Source organism: Struthio camelus, chromosome 1 (genome assembly GCF_040807025.1).
Source record: "Struthio camelus isolate bStrCam1 chromosome 1, bStrCam1.hap1, whole genome shotgun sequence".
NCBI classification, from domain to species: domain Eukaryota; kingdom Metazoa; phylum Chordata; class Aves; order Struthioniformes; family Struthionidae; genus Struthio; species Struthio camelus.
In genome coordinates this window covers 34579422-34596607 of record NC_090942.1, presented here as the reverse complement: position 1 = coordinate 34596607, position 17186 = coordinate 34579422, and the positions used below count along the sequence as shown (strand labels likewise).

The window sequence follows — 17186 nt, the reverse complement described above, 5'->3', positions numbered from 1 at the left end:
TTCCCATAGGCTGCCCGGCCCGCGGCCCGCTCCCTGCGGAACGTCCCACGGCTGGCCGGCAGCGGGGGAGGGGGGAGGGAGGGGGAGAGAGGCTCCTTTCTGTTTTGCCTCGTGAAGTTGGTACCGGCCGTGCGCGCGGCGCCGCGCACCCGCCGCTGTGGCCAAGGCTGGTGGTGGCGCCCCCTGGCGCCCCTGCGCTCGCCCCTCCCCGCTCTCCCCCTCGCCCCCTCCCCTCCCCGCTGCGCGGTGCCGCGCGGCGCGGCCGTTGACGGTTCTACTACCCCTCCCTCCCCCCCTTCCCCAAGTGCCTTTCAGCAGCGTTTTTCTTAGTAATTGCTATCTCTCTCCTTTTTTTGTTTTGTTTTTTTTCTCCCACTCCAGGTCGAATGATTTCTGACGGGGAGCGGAGGAGCCATGCTTCATTCTTTCAGTTACGTGACTGATCACCTTGGCTTCTGTGGCACTATAAAAAACTCCCCGGGTGACTTCGTAGTGACAGAAATTGAGGTGCCCGAACACTCGCTTAGGGATAGCCGGCCTGACTCCCTCCCGAAAACCCCTGAGGCGCCCTCAGAACGAAGTAGTTGGTGTCTGCAGCAGCCCAAAAGGCGGCGAGCAGACCCTCCGGCCCGGCCTGCCAGCCGTGACTGTCGCCGTGCTGTACCAAGCCCTCCCGAGGCCGACCCAAGCCAGGCAGGAGGACACTGCTTTACATCCCTTAACAAAAACCAGACACGTAGCTCTCAGGAAGCCAATGTATTGGATTCCTTATTAGGCAAGCCTGTGACTGAACTACTTAGTAAATTTGCTTCCGAGCTGAAGGATGCCTGGAACTCGGGAAATAACTGCGATACCAGCACTAGTGAATTCTCACTGGGACCTATACCGGAGAAGAAAAATCGAGCTGATTTACACAGTGCCATTAAACAGGAATTCCCCTTTTTGGTCACTGTCACAAAAGACAGTGAAATGATTGTAAAAGGAAATGCTGATTACAGAGAACTCTGTCAGTTGGTGACTGAAAAGGAAGCAAATGATTTCTTTAAATTTTTAGATGCAAAGCTGGAAAATTCGACATTTTCTTTTGAGCCTGATGGAAGCAAAGAGCACAGAAAAGTAGTTCACCACTTTATCAGTAGAAAATTTGGAAGACTCTTAGAAACAAAGTCTTTCGCTGTGACAAATGTCAGTGATCAGCCAAATATGTCAATAATGGTAAGATTTAGAGAAAAAAATTGGTCCAGAAAAAGGCCTACTGGTGGTCTCCAGGAAAACGAAGATCTTTACACAGGTAAATATTATTTTTTTAATGAAAGTGTCAAGTACTATGATGTTTTGTTAAGACTGAGCCTCAGAATCACTTCTCTATGATAGATGGGCCTGATTCACTGATTGTTATGCCATTATTAATTCAGTGAAGTTACATCACTGGAAAATAAAGATGAGAGAGGAGAACTAAGTTACTGCAGTGATTTACATAAACTGTTCAGGGAATGGTAGCAGTTCTTTTAGCTGCACCGTTTACTCTGTGTTATTCTATGTATGCTCATTCTCCCTTGAAAGTAATTGCGGGATTTTAAAAGACGTATTTAGATGCTGGACAGGTTACGAAGGTCAGATCTGATCTATGATCTCATTTCTTAAAGTGGTTCATTTCTGATCCACAGAAAATTTCTAGCATTAAGTCAATAAATGTTACTTAAATTGTAGGATTGTGTTGCGTTTTATCAAGCACCGTTTTTAAAACCAGTTGTGATTTCTGGCTGCTGTAAGAGTTTTGCTTACCATCTCTTTATTTTTCAGTACTGAAGAAGTTCCATTTCCTTTCGTTTCTAGGGATGAGAGAGGAAACAGGGTGGGATGACACAGTTTCTTTGCAGTTTCCATCCTCTTACAATTTGGAGGAAAGGCTCTGCCCCTCAGTCAGGACAGAGCACCTGTATAATTTTATAAGTGTGTATTCCTAATAATTCTGAGATGATTGTTTCAGCTTTCACCCTTCAGAAAGAAAATCTGGAAACACTAGAAGCAATTGGCTTCTTGGCTTCTGAACTTGGTGTCCTTGCTTCAGACTTCAGTTACACTGGCATCAAAGATAAGAAGGCTATTACTTACCAGCGTATGGTTGTGAAGAAGGTGACTCCTGAGAGGTACTAAAAATCTGAGGATATTCAGTGTAGGACATATTTTTTACATGTTAATAAATAACAGTGTAGTAGGTTCTACTGAAATGTTCTCATTACAGTGTATTCCCTCTTCCTATACTAGAGCACAGCTGCAATGGCTGTTCTGTCTTCTAATATTCTGGGGGCTTAGGATGTATACAGTTTAGCACTGAAGTCCCTCAGCATGGGAATTTAAAGAAGAATCTTACCTTTCTCTGTTTAAGAGAGGTTCTCTCCTTTTTGATGGTCTAACTGATAAGGGTACAGTGTCAAGGATATACAGTTTGGTAGAATGTGTTGCTCGAACGATAATACTGATCCAAATGAGTTGGTTAACAGGGAGGTGGGAAGGCTGAGGAGCGCACATCTGTCAGAGCAGCATCCACTTTCCACTTAGCCCAAAATCTTAATCCTTCTGAGTCTGAATTGACTGGGAGGAGCCATCCACTATTTGAATTCACTGTTTGACTGTTCTGCTTGAAAGCAAAGAGCTACATGCCACCTCAAGAGTTGACTTGTTTAGTCACTATTCTTTAAAGGTGTTGAAAAAATAGATACACGATCTACATGCACCAGGGTTTTCAACTCTCATGAGTTCTCTTCAGTTTGGGATTTTTTCAAAAAAGAGCAGGTTCTCCTGGCTGCCACTGGTAAGAGTACAGGTTAGTGATCCCTCTGAGCTAGCTGTATGTAGCATATCCTCAAGTACTTACATGAAGAAAGTTCTCCTGCATTCTAGCAGTCCAGCACTAGCAGGGAGCCCAACAGAAAAGAAATCATGACTTTAACTCAGGCAGACTTTTCCCTACATAGCCTAGCTGACTAACATTACGAGATGGGGTGGATGTAAAATGGAGGACAGAATTCCTCTTCTGGTGTCTTGCCTCCTCTGAGCAGGACCAACACAGCAACATGAAACAAACGCTGCCATTTGGTACGCTTGCAGTGTGCCATGCTGACAAAAATTTATTTTTATATTCCCTCAAAAGGGAATAACTAATGAACTGTGAAAGTGCTCTTCAAGGAAAGACAATCTTGTTTCAATAACAGAAGTATGAAATTATGGTATTTTATGTGTATATATATGTACATATACATATACATATATATATATATATAAAAAAAATTAAAGCATTAGAGCACTGGAACTCTGTAGTTAACTGTAGCAACTTTGTGCTTGGAACCAAGAGCCCCCTGCATTCAGACATGCGTTCTCCCTTCCCTTTTGTCATCCCAAGGACATCCTTGCTTACGGACCGGGCTACAAATTCTTGAGATCTCATTGACTTTTGTGGGGTGACACATAGTAAACAATATCTGGAAATGAGTTTATGCAGGATTGGTATCTAAATCATCTCTTTTCCAGCAAGTTAATGTATTAATTGTGGAAGGATAACAGTCTGCTAGTACTTAAAATATCAATTTTAGTCCAGAAATGACTGTTTGCTTCATTTGTGCTCATATCCTATAGCTTGGCAGGTATTGGAATGAAGCAATTGATTGGATGTTGTCGAGACAAGCAAATCAATTTTATTTTTATTTTTTATCGAAAAACAAATAATTTAATGTTCAAGCTCTAAAATCTGTTTTTCGTTTAAAAAAAAAAGTAATGCCTGTGCTCTAGCAGTCTCCAAAACACAATTGCTCTTTCTTCGACAGCCTTTACGAAAACAAGCATTGATCAAGAACATTGATTCTCCTTTGGTATACTTGCACATGCTTGTAATTGGAAACACAGCTGACAGTTCAAATATTTGCCCTTTAAAGTATCCACTTAATCTCTTTGTTCTTATGTATAAGTAATAGTCATTCAAATCAAGGGAAACTTTCTGCATAAGAGCTTGCATTCTAAGCAATATTTTAATAATTTTGTAAAATGCTACTTCATTTTTCCTGAGATACTAGTGGCTCAGAAACATTTAACTATTTTCTTTAAATATTTAAGCATTAATGCAAAGTTCTGGTAATTATTTCTTGAGCAATAGGCTTCTCAGCCCAACTTGCAATGGAATTTTACTGTTGGTCTCTATTTATGCCAGTATCAAGCCCTAGAAGCATGCATTCTACCTTCCTTTATTTGCAAAATATACTGCTTTTGTTGCCCAGAGTAAAAATCATTGGAAAGTTAAAGTTGATAAAGAGGCAGGAAGAAATAAGCTGTGATTTTGATTCCAGCCATTTTTATGTTACTACTGCAGACCTTAATGTATGTTTTTTTAACCATTGAACTGTGTGTGCAGAGTGGCAAAAACAGGGAATGGAAAGGTGTACCTTGTATTGTTTACATGTTATTTAGAATGTATTTTCTGCCCTCAGCGCTCTCTTCTTTACTTAATCTCACATTTCTAAAGTGGGGTACAATAGAAGTGGATATTTAGCCTTCAAAGAGAACATCTGTCAAAAGTATGTTTGTAATAGTTTACTTTAGTTTTGAATCTTTGTATAAAGCTCTTGAACTGTTGTTTGTGGACTACCAGGCAATATTTTGACGGTATGTGGAAACCTGTTAGGTCATGTAGTGTAGGTTCTTTCTTGTTTCCAGCTAATGAATGGTATTAAAGAAATTGTAAAGTAGGCCATGACCGTGAATTGGAAGAATACTGTCCCAGACAATATGGGATTTCAAATTATGAAAAATATGACAAACTCTGTAAGTGCATTTGATTTGATTTTCTCATAATGGTCTATTTTAATTTTCTTTTGAAAAGTTTTATTTTAAGTGTTCTTAATTTTAGTGCAAAGATGAAGAGGACATTTATTAGAAGTTGAATTGCTTTAGTGGAGGATGGGGAATAATTTCTCCCAATTATTTATGCAGGTTGAAAGAAATTGGAAGCAGAATGGAAAAAAAGGGAATGAGAATTCACAACATCCATTCAGCATGCCAGCACCTTAGACTTGGTCAGCTGAAAGGAAACCACTTTGATATAGTTGTGAGAGATCTAAAACATCACAGTCATGACTCTTCTGCAGATTTGAAAGAGAGAATATGTGAAGCAATGGAAAAAGTTGAGGTAAGAAGTTCTTGTGATTGTCGATAATGAACAGGGTTGTAGTTCCGTGCTATAAAACATGTACTTTTTAAGAAAATGCTTATAATGGCACAATAATGGCAATATTTCACCTGGTTTTGTTGCTTTTTACTATTTTATGGCTTTCCTGCATTAGCCAAGGAAGCAGGAGCAAAATTTCCTTCCGTAAGTTAATTCATTCTATGTTACAGACTTCAGACCCCAGAACTGTGCAGCATGACAGATGGGAAATTTGGTAGTGAATGATTATGGATATATAAGTCATCTTTATACAGACCTACTGAAGGCCAACTGAAGTGATGTTTGACTTTTCTTGGCAGATGATAGAGTAAAAAAATACAGTAATGCATGTCAGCTGGTTACCTTTGTTGGTCACGTGAAGAAAATGCATGGTTGTTTCGGGTGAAAAAATGAATATTTTCATAGCATGAATGCATGTGAAATGCCAGTAGCAGAGAAAGAAGATCCCTTGAAATTCCGTGGATTTTGATTGCTGTTATCCATAGTGCATGAAGAAAAGCCCATTATCCAGCACTCTTAGTTTTGGGGAAAAGTAAAAGAAAGTCATGGAGAGGAAAAACTTTGTGTTTTGTACAGCGGAAGTTATTGTCCTCTTTCTTTCTCAGTAGTAACCATAATACAGGTTACTTTAAGAAGAATAATCCAGAAATAAAGACTTGAATGAAAAATATCCAGTGTGCAAAAGATAAATACATGAAATGTACTATAGAAAATTCATTTTACGATTGGAAAAAAAAATCTAACTGGCATTTCAATGTTTTTCTCTCTTCTAATTCTGACTCTTTTTCTTGGTTTATTGTTAGGAAAATGAACAGCAGTTCCTTTGATCTTGTGTCTTGCTTTATTAGATTTAACCTCTGGTGAGATGATGAATGACAGATACAGCACGTGTGTTAACCCAAATAGGGATTTTTCATCTTCCACAAAAACAAAATGGCATGTGGGTTCTAAGGGAGTACAAAGCAAGGCTATATTATCTTAATTGATTAACCATCTCAAAAACAAATTCCTTATGTTTTTTTGAGCTTGGCAACTCCGTGCGTATTTACTATCTACCAAGAAAGGATGTTCTCATTGGGTCATATGGCTGTGATTTTACTGCCCACGTGTGACCAAAATCCTATCAGGAGACTTACAATCCTAGTTATCAGAAGTCTTTACTCTTGGTCTTCAGTATTGTAACAATCATGCAAGTGATTTCATGTGAAAAGAAATGGGTTTTTCTAGAAAAGGTGTCCAACAGCAGTTACGGTTTATTGTCTATGTTATGCTATATTTGCTTGAGTAAACATTTCAGAATTTGGCACACGGAAAAAGCTCTGTTACTTTGGCTTAACCTCTAGTTATACTTATAATACAGTAATATTTTACATAAGAATAATTTAGTTTCATTTACTCTTTTTTTTTTAAAATAATGAAGAGAATAGAACTTCATTCTCTTCTTAGATGTTTCCTGGCTGCTTTGGACTGGAGAAGCCATCCAGATCCTTAAAGGTAGCAAAAACCACTTTAGTATAATGTGCTGAAATCAGTAAAAATTAGGTGCTAAAATATCATAATGAATCATGAGTTACAAAGAATCACAGAATCACAGAACGGTTGAGGTTGGAAGGGACCTCTGCAGATCATCTAGCCCAACCCTCCTACTCAAGCGGGGTCCTCTAGAGCATATTCCCCAGGATTGTGTCTGGGCAGGTTTTGAATATCTCCAGGGAAGGAGACTCCACTACCTCTTGGGGCAACCTGTTCCAGTGCTCTGTCACCCTCACAGGAAAGAAGTTTTTCCTCATGTTCAGATGGAACTTCCTGTGTTCCAGTTTCTGCCCATTGCCTCTTGTCCTGCCACTGGGCACCACGGAGAAGAGACCGGCCTCATCCTCTTGACACTCCCCCTTCAGATACTTGTACACGTTGATCAGATCCCCTCTCAGTCTTCTCTTCTCCAGGCTGAACAGGCCCAGCTCTCACAGCCTCTCCTCATAGCAGAGAGGCTCCAGTCCCCTCATCATCTTTGTAGCCCTCTGCTGGACTCTCTCCAGCAGTGCCATGTCTCTCTTGTACTGGGGAGCCCAGAACTGGACACAGTACCCCAGCTGAGGCCTCCCCAGGGCTGAGCAGAGGGACAGGATCACCTCCCTCGTCCTGCTGGCAACACTCTGCCTCATGCACCCCAGGAGACCATGGGCCTTCTTGGCCACAACAGCACATTGCTGCCTCATGCTTCACTTGTTGCCCACCAGCACTCCCAGGGCCTTCTCGGCAGAGCTGCTTTCCAGCAGGTCAGCCCCCAGCCTGTATTGGTGCATGGGATTATTCCTGCCTAGGTGCAGGACCTTGCGCTTGCCTTTGTAGAACTTCAGGAGGTTCCTCTCCGCCCAGCTCTCCAGCCTGTCCAGGTCCCTCTGGATGGCAGCACAGCCTTCTGGTGTGTCAGACACTCCTCCCAGTTTCGCATCATCAGCAAACTTGCTGAGGGTGCACTCTGTCCCTTCCTCCAGGTCATTGATGAATAAGTTCAACAAGACGGGACCCAGGACTGACCCCTGGGGGACACCACTAGCTACAGGCCTCCATCTTGACTCTGCACCACTGACCACAACCCTCTGAGCTCGACCATCCAGCCACTTCTCAATCCACCTCTCCGTCCACTCATCCAACCCACACTTCCTGAGTTTCCCTAGGAGGACGTGATGGGAGACAGTGTCAAAAGCCTCGCTGAAGTCCAGGGAGACAACATGCACTGCTCTGCCCTCATCTACCCAGCCAGTCATTCCATCAGAGAAGGCTCTCAGGTTGGTCAAGCGTGATTCCCCTTTGGTGAATGCATGCTGACTACTCCTGATCACCTTCTTGTCGTCCAGATGCTTAGTGAGGACCTCCAGGATGAGCTGTTCCCTCACCTTTCCAGGGATGGAGGGGAGGCTGACAGGCCTGGAGTTCCCTGGCTCCTCCTTGTGGCCCTTTTGGAAGACTGGAGTGACATTGGCTTTCTTCCAGTCCTCAGGCACCTCTCCTGATTGCCAGGACCTTTCCAAGATGATGGAGAGTGGCCTAGCGATAACATCCACCAGCTCTCTCAGCACTCGTGGGTGCATCCCATCGAGGCCCATGGATTTGTGGGTGTCAAGTTTGGACAACAGATCTCTAACCCGATCCTCCTCGACCAAGGGAGAGTCTTCCTTTCCCCAGACTTTCTCTCTTGTCCCCAGGGTCTGGAATTCCTGAGGGCTGGCCTTAGCAGTGAAGACTGAAGCAAAGAAGGCATTCAATAACTCTGCCTCCTCTATATCCTTTGTTGCCAGGGCACCCACCCCATTCAGCAGCGGGCCCACGTTCTCCCTAGTCTTCCTTTTGCTATTGATGTATTTGAAGAAGCCCTTCTGGTTGTCCTTGCTATGCCTTGCCAGATTCAATTCCAACTGGGCCTTAGCCTTCCTTGTCGCATCCCTGCACACTCTGACAACGTCCCTGTATTCCCCCCAAGCGGCCTGTCCCCTTTTCCACATTCTGTAGGCTTCCTTGTTCTGTTGGAGTTTTGACGGGAGTTCCTTGCTCATCCATGCAGGTCTCCTGCCCGCTTTGCTGGACTTCTTGCTCAGAGGGATGCACTGCTCTTGAGCCTGGAGGAGGTGATACTTGAACCAGCTTTCTTGGACCCCTCTTCCTTCGAGGGCCCTACCCCATGGGATTCCTCCAAGTAGGTCCCTGAAGAGGCCCAAGTTAGCTCTCCTGAAGTCCAGGGTTACGATCCTCCTCGTTGCCCTGCTCCCTCCTCATAGGATCCTGAACTCCACCATCTGATGGTCACTGCAGCCAAGGCTGCCCCCAACCTTCGCGTCTCCAACTAGACCTTCTTTGTTTGCTAGTACAAGGTCTAGCAATGCACCTCTGCTTGTTGGCGTCTCCACCGCCTGGGTCAAGAAATTATCATCAATCCTCTGCAGGAACCTCTTTGACTGTTTGTGCCTGGCTGTGCTGTCTTCCCAGCAGATGTCAGGGTGGTTGAGGTCTCCCATGAGAACCAGGGCCTGTGATCGTGAGGCTACTTCCAGCTGTCTGTAGAAGGCCTCATTGACGACGTCTTCCTGACCAGGTGGCCTGTAGTAAAGACCCACCACCGTGTCACCCATGTTAGCCTGCCCTTTAATGCTTACCCATAGGCTCTCCACTTGCTCTTCATCCACCCCGGGGCAGAGCTCCATACATTCTAGTTGCTCCCTCACATAAAGGGCAACTCCACCACCTCGCCGTCCTGGCCTGTCTTTGCTAAAAAGCACATAGCCATCCATGACAACAAAGTTACGGTTTTCTTTTGTACTATTGCTAATTAAAAGCGCTTTGTATGTATTTTGAATGTAAATGTAGCTGAGTGTATGTTGTATGCTTAATCTTCTTTTTAATACCTGGTACTTTGGTGCTTTTAACGTATTTATTCTTTCTAATTATAGACAAAAGGTTTTGCAAATTACTACGGACCTCAACGATTTGGACAGGGACAGAATGTTCAGACGGATCAAATAGGATTGGCTTTACTGAATGAAAAAATGGTATTTTCATTTTATAATTTTAGTAGTTACTGGCAACTTCATTTCACCTTACTGTTGCAGTGTCCGAGTCTAGTGCTGGAGTGGACCTTCCCAGTGAGCAATTTCATTTGTGACATAGACCCATTTGTATGCTGGAGGTAATTACCAGATCAATTTTGACAACAACCCAAGCATGAAAATCTTAATATTAAAACAAAAAATATTTTTTCAACAGTAGATGCAATTTTCGAAGCGATCTTTCTGTCTGTAATTGGTGTTCAGTTGTTATAGTCATCATGTCACTTCTCAGGAAAGTGGCCCCATTCAGCACAAAGCTTGAACACTAATAAGAGGCAATCTTTGTACGGTTTTATTCATGATCCTGAATGTCTCCTAACTTGTAACCCCTTTTATCCTCCCAGGGGTCTATATACATTTCTCCCTAAAAATGCTACAAGATATTACACAGGATCATATGAAAGGATTTACTTTTTCAATACCACAATAATTTCTATGCTATATGGAGAAAATTGCTGCTTTTCATTATTGCTTGGCCACTTACCCTAACTTTTAATTCTGAGAAAGTGTTAAGTTAATTTATTAAGTAATAATTCCTGAGATGAGAGTCATATTCTTTGCAATGTGTATGGTATAGTATTTGTCACAGGTTTAAAAGCATCAGGCCTCACAGAGTCAAATGAATACTGGAGCATCTTCTTCCTCTAATGTTGTTCTAATTCTGAGAAAAGTCAGGAAAACTAATCCTCCAAATAGAAGAAGAATTAAGGTTGGAGAGCAACACACAAAAGTAACTGTTGATGTATCTGACATTTTGGATTCTGATATGTTAGCAGTTGACGCGTGACATGTGTCAGTCTTTGCAGAATAACTTAAATTTCTAGTCTTAATTCAATTACATTTTAATTTAAAACTTGTAGAAACTATTATTTATATTAAAAGTGCACAAATATGTGCTTCTCATGCATGGACCAATACTGAGCAATTCATGAATAAAAAGTTGTTAAAACTGATAAACAGAAAGAGTCACAGATAAGTTGGTATGCATGCTAGAGAACTGTGTGGCTGCATTGGTTGTTTAAGCAATGGAGGCTAATACAGTGTTTTCTCTGTCACAGCAGCATCTAAGCTAATACAGATCAATAAAAAAAAAAAAGATTGTTGCCTCTGCGTGGGAGACCGTGGAAAGCATTCAGTCTAAATCCTGCATGCAGCATACTGGAGGGAAAGAAAGGGAAATAACTTTTCTGCTCAGGGTAGCATGATGGCATTGCAAAGTGAAGGAGTTCTAACTGGACGCTAAAGAAGAGTGACTGATTCCTTGTAGGGCTCTACAAGCCTTTTTGTGCCTTCTGTGTAACTATAAACCTTTCTTTAATTTGAGAAGAAACGTAGCCACAGTGGTTTTCTGTGCATGCCATCTTCTGTGAAAGGGTGCATTTGGTTTAGTCACTGAAGAACAGATCAAATTTGAGAGGCTGTAGAATATGATAACCTGAAAGATGTGTGATATTTCTGTTTTGTAAACTTATTATGTTCAAATGAAAAAAATATAAATTATTGATGGTTAAAGGTGGAAGCTGTGAAGTTATTCTTCACACCTGAAGATACTGATGATCCTGTAAACAAGGCAAAAAGATACTTTCTTCAAACTGGTATGTCCAATTTTAAATTTTCTGTATAGTTATTCAGGGTGGGTATTGTCAGGGGGACTATGGTGTTGCCACACAGAGAAGTACTTTTTGTTTAGTTACTGCTTTGTAGCAGTAGCTAAAGCAAAGCAAAACAAAGCTACTGCTTTGTACCAGTTACAGCTATTCCATTGAGCTCAGTAGAGTTACACTGTTAAAAGTGAAATGAGGAATAGGCTTTAGATGTGCAAAATAGTGGAAAATAACATATTTCAGGTGCAAGACAGTAGAGACTCAAAGGCTTTACATCTTCATGCTGAAAGAGATTAATGTAATTTTCACAAAGTGATTTTAACGTCGTTACATCTATTTTCTTTTGGAATATAAACTTCTCTTCTGTAATTAAAAAGAAGGTAGAGAAATGAGGCATCCAACTTATATTCAGTCCCAATCATGTTTGGGCATCTCATTTTCTGAGATTTCTATAAAAATCTTGCATCCTATTTTTTACACCTTTGGACTTTGCTTTTATGTTGTATTTAATTCTGTGTCTTCTTCTATGCTTTCTTGTGATCTGCCTTCTTTCTATCTTGAAGTAAGTCCAATGAAATATGCCAAAGACAGAACTGTACCTTCTGAATAAAATGCTATTTAGCATATTTATGGTTGCTGTCATTCAGCTTAGCATTCCATCCAAAGCTAAAAATCTTGGAGTTGCTCTTGACTTTGAATGTGTTTGTTCTTTTCCAATCTCCCACTCTGTGAGCCTGCTTATCACTGAACATTGACAGAACAGCTACAATGTATGGCTTCAAGGGAAACTGATACGTTTCATTTCGCGGAAGAGTTGAATCATTCTGTGCTGTACATTGCTGTATATGATACATGAAAAGACATTGATATGGACTCTGGAAATGCTGCTTGCCTTTTCCTGGAAAAAAGAAGTAAACGGCTGCACAGATGGCTCCTTCAGACACTTACTCTTAATGAGAAGAATTATGAAGGAAAAAATGTGTAAAACATAATTTTTTTAATATATAACTTTTATATAGTGTACTTGCAGTACGCTTGCAGTATGAATATATTTTCACCTAGTTTGAGATTGAGACTTCCCAGTGGCCAATGCAATTTCTACCTGTAAAATAAATAATTTTTTTACCCCTTATAGAATACTTATTCTCAAATGATGTAAAATAGAGGCTTCAAGTTCTTTTATAACTTGTTTTTTACATTCAGTTACGTGATCTAAAAAAACATTTTGGAGTAATGCACTGTGTTTCTAAGAAACTGCAAAATTCCTAGACTAAATAACTGAATGACAGTTCAGTATTAAACTGAATAGTTTAATATATACCATGTGAATTACAGAGAATAGAATTTATGGGAATATGTTGTTAGGCATATAAGACGGCGTTTGGCTAATATAACACACCGAAGGAAAGGGATTAATAACCCAAAAGACAGCATAAAGAGATAGGACTGATACCATTTTTTCCTGCCTAATTATTTTATCTTCTTAAGTGTATTTTTTCCTGACAGGTAACATTTGAAAAATTAGTGATTGCTCATATGTTTGTTTTTATTTATATCAGAAGATGCAAAGGGCACGCTCACAATGCTGCCAGAATTTAAAGTGAGAGAGAAGATGATGCTACGTGCTTTGAATCGCTATGGTGTAAACCATGAAGGTTGTACCAAAGGGTGGCTCAGCATTCCTCATTCCATGCGCATATTCTATGTCCATGCATATTGCAGTAAAATTTGGAATGAAGCAGCATCATATAGGCTGAAGACTTACGGTTCAAAAGTTGTTGAGGGTGATCTAGTCTTCTCTGAGGAAAACAATGAAAACTCTTCCCTGAATGACAAAGTGAGTTTTTACAAAACAGTTCTTGTACAAGTTAACGTAATTCATTTTAATACATTAGCATAGGTCAGACAGGTATTCTAATGCTTTTGTTTTGGTTGATTCTTTATAAGAGTTACTATTTGTGAGAAAGGTGAAAAAAAGTGATGTACCTCTTCTTGATTTACCACAAATAGGCGTATATGCTAGTATTAACAGCTCTTATGTATTCTGACTATTCATTTTATTCATGGGAGAGGAAGGAGCATGGCAGAACTGATATATGCAAGAACTTAGCCTGTGTGTTAGCTGATGCTCCTCCTGGGATCTAACTGGGGAAAGCCTTCAGAGTGTTCTGGGTGTGCCTATATTATCAGTGAGTGCAGGTCTGAGTCTTGCTCTCAGGGCCAGATCTTCCCTCTATGTATATTAGTAAATGCAAGCCCTTGGTGATCTCTGAGAGAGCTAGTAATCTTATTGCAGCTACGCAGTCAAAGCATGTTTAGCACAGATTCACACCATCATACTCAAGCACTTTGAACAGATTGAGAGTGGGCCTAAACTGTTAGCAATTGTTTGAAAAATTCGGCATTCATCTGGGAAGGTTCCACGTCTGACAACAGCAAATGGCAGAGGAATGCTGCTTCTTTCCCATAGCATATTCTGGATGCTGTGCGTGGAGCTACAGGCAAGCAAAATGAACAAAAGGCAGCAGAGCGTATGTTGGTCACAAGCTTTGGTATGCTGAAGTCCATTCTGAAACCATCTCTGCTCTGAGAGTTAACATTGCTTTTTCTTACCTTGTGAGCAGTTATCTTTCTCCTGCTCATCAGGTAAAGTATAGAATTTTGCACTGTTTTACTGCAGAGTAAACAGCTGTGTGCGTAGGCAGAATGTATCCCAGATTCTTTTCAGTGAACATCTTATAAATATTTCTGAAAGCAAGAGCCGTTAAAGGGTTACTGAATAACCTTCCAGTTCCTGTAAACAGTGGTTTCTATTTTCATTGTGATTTTGCTTCACAAAAAGTTTTGAGTGAATAAACGTAATAAACCAAATTGATCAAATCCAGTGAAAAGCAGAACAATCACATTTAATACTAAATTATTGAGTTTAATATAGATAGATTCTTATTTAGCAGAAGACTTTTATTAGTGTTTTTTCTTTCACTGATGTAGCATGAAAGTTGGCACAGTTAACTTGAAATGGCCAAGAATAAGAATCTGGAGTGATAGTTTGCTGATTAGCAGTAGCTAACATCAGTAAATATTCAATGCAAGGCCGTTTACCAGTCAATTGGTTATGTCATATTAAGCATCTCCATTGTTTTTGGTAGCTGAAATAGATTACTTGTCTTTGTAACAGTCAATAACCTTAGAATCCTTTATTTAAAAGGAGATTTTGGAAGTACAGTGCATACTTCAAAATATAATTTGTATGTTTTATAAAAGAAAGGTTTTTAACCTCTTCTTAAATCTCTGTCAGGTTCACATAGTCACTGCTTCGGAAGAGTCAGCTAACAAATATTCTATACACCAAGTAAGTTGTCTGTATGAAAAATTCTGGGTTACTGATCTTGTTATTTGATTAAAATGTTTTGTTTTAAAAAATAATGTGATTAACTTAATTGTGCAGTGTTACTTCTTGCCAGAATGCACATTAAAGTAAACATATGTGTGAACTAATCCCACTCTCATAGCAAGCAGAAGGAAACATGATTTACTTTATATTGGAAATAACTACACAACTACATATTTTTTTTAGTACGTGGGCAATATTTGTCTTAAAGCTGAATCTAGATTCCTTGAAATTTTTTTCGGTACACTTCCGGGAAAAACATTCAAGAATAGTTGTTATTCTAATTTTTGAAGGTTTAGAGTGTGTTGTGAAGTGTTGCAAAGGCAATTCAGTGGTTTTTATCTCTGTTTCTTTCCCAACAAGCCAGCAAATTCATGTGAGTGTATTTCTAATTTGTTATTGGAGTCCTAGGATATTATTTTTTATGCTTTTCATTTAAATTACATCCAAGATACTTGCCTTGCACAGCTTTATTTTACAGTGTGCAAGAGAAGCTGCTATTTCAGGCCCTAAAACACAAAAATCTAAACACATTTAAAATTGTAATCACATTTATTTAAAGGGACACTCTTGGGCTTTATTTCCAATATGTTTCTTTTGTTTTCTTGTCTTCTTTGAAGGTGGTTCTTCCAATGGTGGGACACAGTATCAAATACCCTAGTAATAAAGTTGGGCAATGGTACCATGAAAGGCTTTCTAAGGATGATCTGCAAATGTGCAAATTCAGAGTGTCTCCATTACAGCTGAATATACCTGGATGCTACAGACCCATTTTGAAAAATGTTCAAAATCTATCATATTTTTTGGAAGGCAGTGAAAAAGGAATCAGAATTGAAGACAACCACCTGAATGAATCAAAAGTATCTCTTCATATGTCATTTGACCTTGATCCTTCGTGTTATGCAACAGTCTGTCTGAGAGAAATAATGAAATGTGACTTTTAAGATTCCAATTAATGAAACATTACAGGAATATTATACTAATGATGGTATTTTATGTACAGTGCCAATAAAATGAGAGAGAATCAAAGTTTCAAGCCAGAAGTAGGGAAAATCAGTTAGCCTGAGGTTCATACTGATTGGAAAAAAAAGACCCAAGATCCTAATTCAAAAAAAATTCCAAACTGAGTTTCTTGGATGCATTGGAGTACACAATGCAAAACTACATGTAATGTCAGGTTACCTTAATAAAGTTTAACTACGGGCTGCAAACATGAATTTCATATTTGCTTAGCCATCTGACTTGCCAAGTTAAACCCTGGAAAAATGTTTGCAGAAAACAAATGTATCCTTTCTTTTATTATCATTTCTTAAAAGCTGGTTCATATTTAATACTGTTCAAGAACAAAAAACCAGCAGTTACGTCACAAGATTACAACCTACAGGTATCCAGTTGGAACATCATTGTACTGAAGTTCACTGGATCTATTGTATTTTCATTATCCCGAGTGAAGATTGACAAGTCATCCTGCGGGCACTTGGACACAGGTCATACTGTGGACGCATCCTATAGGATACTTGATGAAGCCCACAACTTAAGTTACTGCTAACAATTCCAGAATTGATTAGTTCATGGCTTTTAGTTAGTGCCTATTCCAGTATGCTCCTCAAGACCAGGTATGCAATTAACATGATTGCAAAAGCATTTATAAATAAAAAATTTTATTATTTAATGGATGCAATCTCTGTTCCTGTTACTGTAAAGCTTTATGGTGGTGAAGAATTTTTGATGGAGTCATCCCTGGAAGAACAATTTATATATATTTTTAAAAATTAAATATATAAATTACTAATTGTGTATTTCAGGGAAGAAATGGGTAGTAAACCACCCTGACTGCTTTCTATGATAAAACGGGTGGATTTACAGATGACGTGAGCGCAGTAAATGTCATTTACCTCAACTTTAGCAAGCCTTGTGACACTGCCTCTGACAGTATTGTCTAACAATATTTCTCTATCCAGGTTGGAGAAACAGATGGGTAAAAAAAGTGGTTGGATGATCAAGCTCAGAGAGTGGCTAATGGGTCACACTACACCCATAAACTAGCTAGCAAGAGAAGCACTGGGGATCTCCCCTGAGCCCTGTCCTGTCTGAGGTCTTCGTCAGTGACGTGAAGAGGGGGTGCGCTCTTGTCGAGTTTGCAGATGGTACCAAACTGCAGGGAACAGTTGATAGATGGGAGGGCAGGGCTGCCTTCTAGGGGGATGAAGACAAGCTGGAAGAACGGGCCAACAGGAACCGTATGAAATTCAGTGAGGAGAAAAGCACAGGGCTGCCCTGGGAGGGAATAGCCTCCTGCAGCAGCACGGCCTGGGGATGAACAGCTGGGGAGCAGCTCTGCGGAAAAGGCCCTGGGGGCCCTGGGGGCA

At 40.3% G+C, this 17186-nt stretch overlaps 1 protein-coding gene across 4 annotated transcripts; it reads left to right on the top strand.

Annotated features, from left to right (window-relative positions):
• Positions 1-66: 66 nt before the first annotated feature.
• PUS7L (pseudouridine synthase 7 like) lies at positions 67-16493 on the top strand. Of its 4 annotated transcripts, XM_068933801.1 has the most exons (10): positions 83-166; positions 382-1291; positions 1991-2150; positions 4984-5179; positions 6665-6712; positions 9667-9765; positions 11336-11417; positions 12986-13263; positions 14725-14778; positions 15438-16493. In XM_068933801.1, exons 2-10 carry the CDS (start codon positions 415-417, stop codon positions 15759-15761), a joined length of 2118 nt encoding a protein of 705 aa, XP_068789902.1. In that variant the 5' UTR covers positions 83-166; positions 382-414; the 3' UTR covers positions 15762-16493. The 4 variants fall into 4 exon arrangements, with proteins under 4 accessions (XP_068789908.1, XP_068789902.1, XP_068789900.1 ...); XM_068933807.1 differs by lacking the exon at positions 6665-6712 and having other exon boundaries at positions 67-166; XM_068933799.1 differs by lacking the exon at positions 83-166 and having other exon boundaries at positions 205-1291.
• Positions 16494-17186: the final 693 nt, after the last annotated feature.

Excerpts from the sequence above, each read along its gene's own strand:
- PUS7L (XM_068933801.1), top strand. The coding sequence starts at position 415 with ATGCTTCATTCTTTCAGTTACGTGACTGATCACCTTGGCTTCTGTGGC. Across the intron at positions 1,292-1,990 it reads AAACGAAGATCTTTACACAG|CTTTCACCCTTCAGAAAGAA; the intron begins GTAAATATTATT and ends TGATTGTTTCAG. Across the intron at positions 6,713-9,666 it reads AGCCATCCAGATCCTTAAAG|ACAAAAGGTTTTGCAAATTA; the intron begins GTAGCAAAAACC and ends TTCTAATTATAG.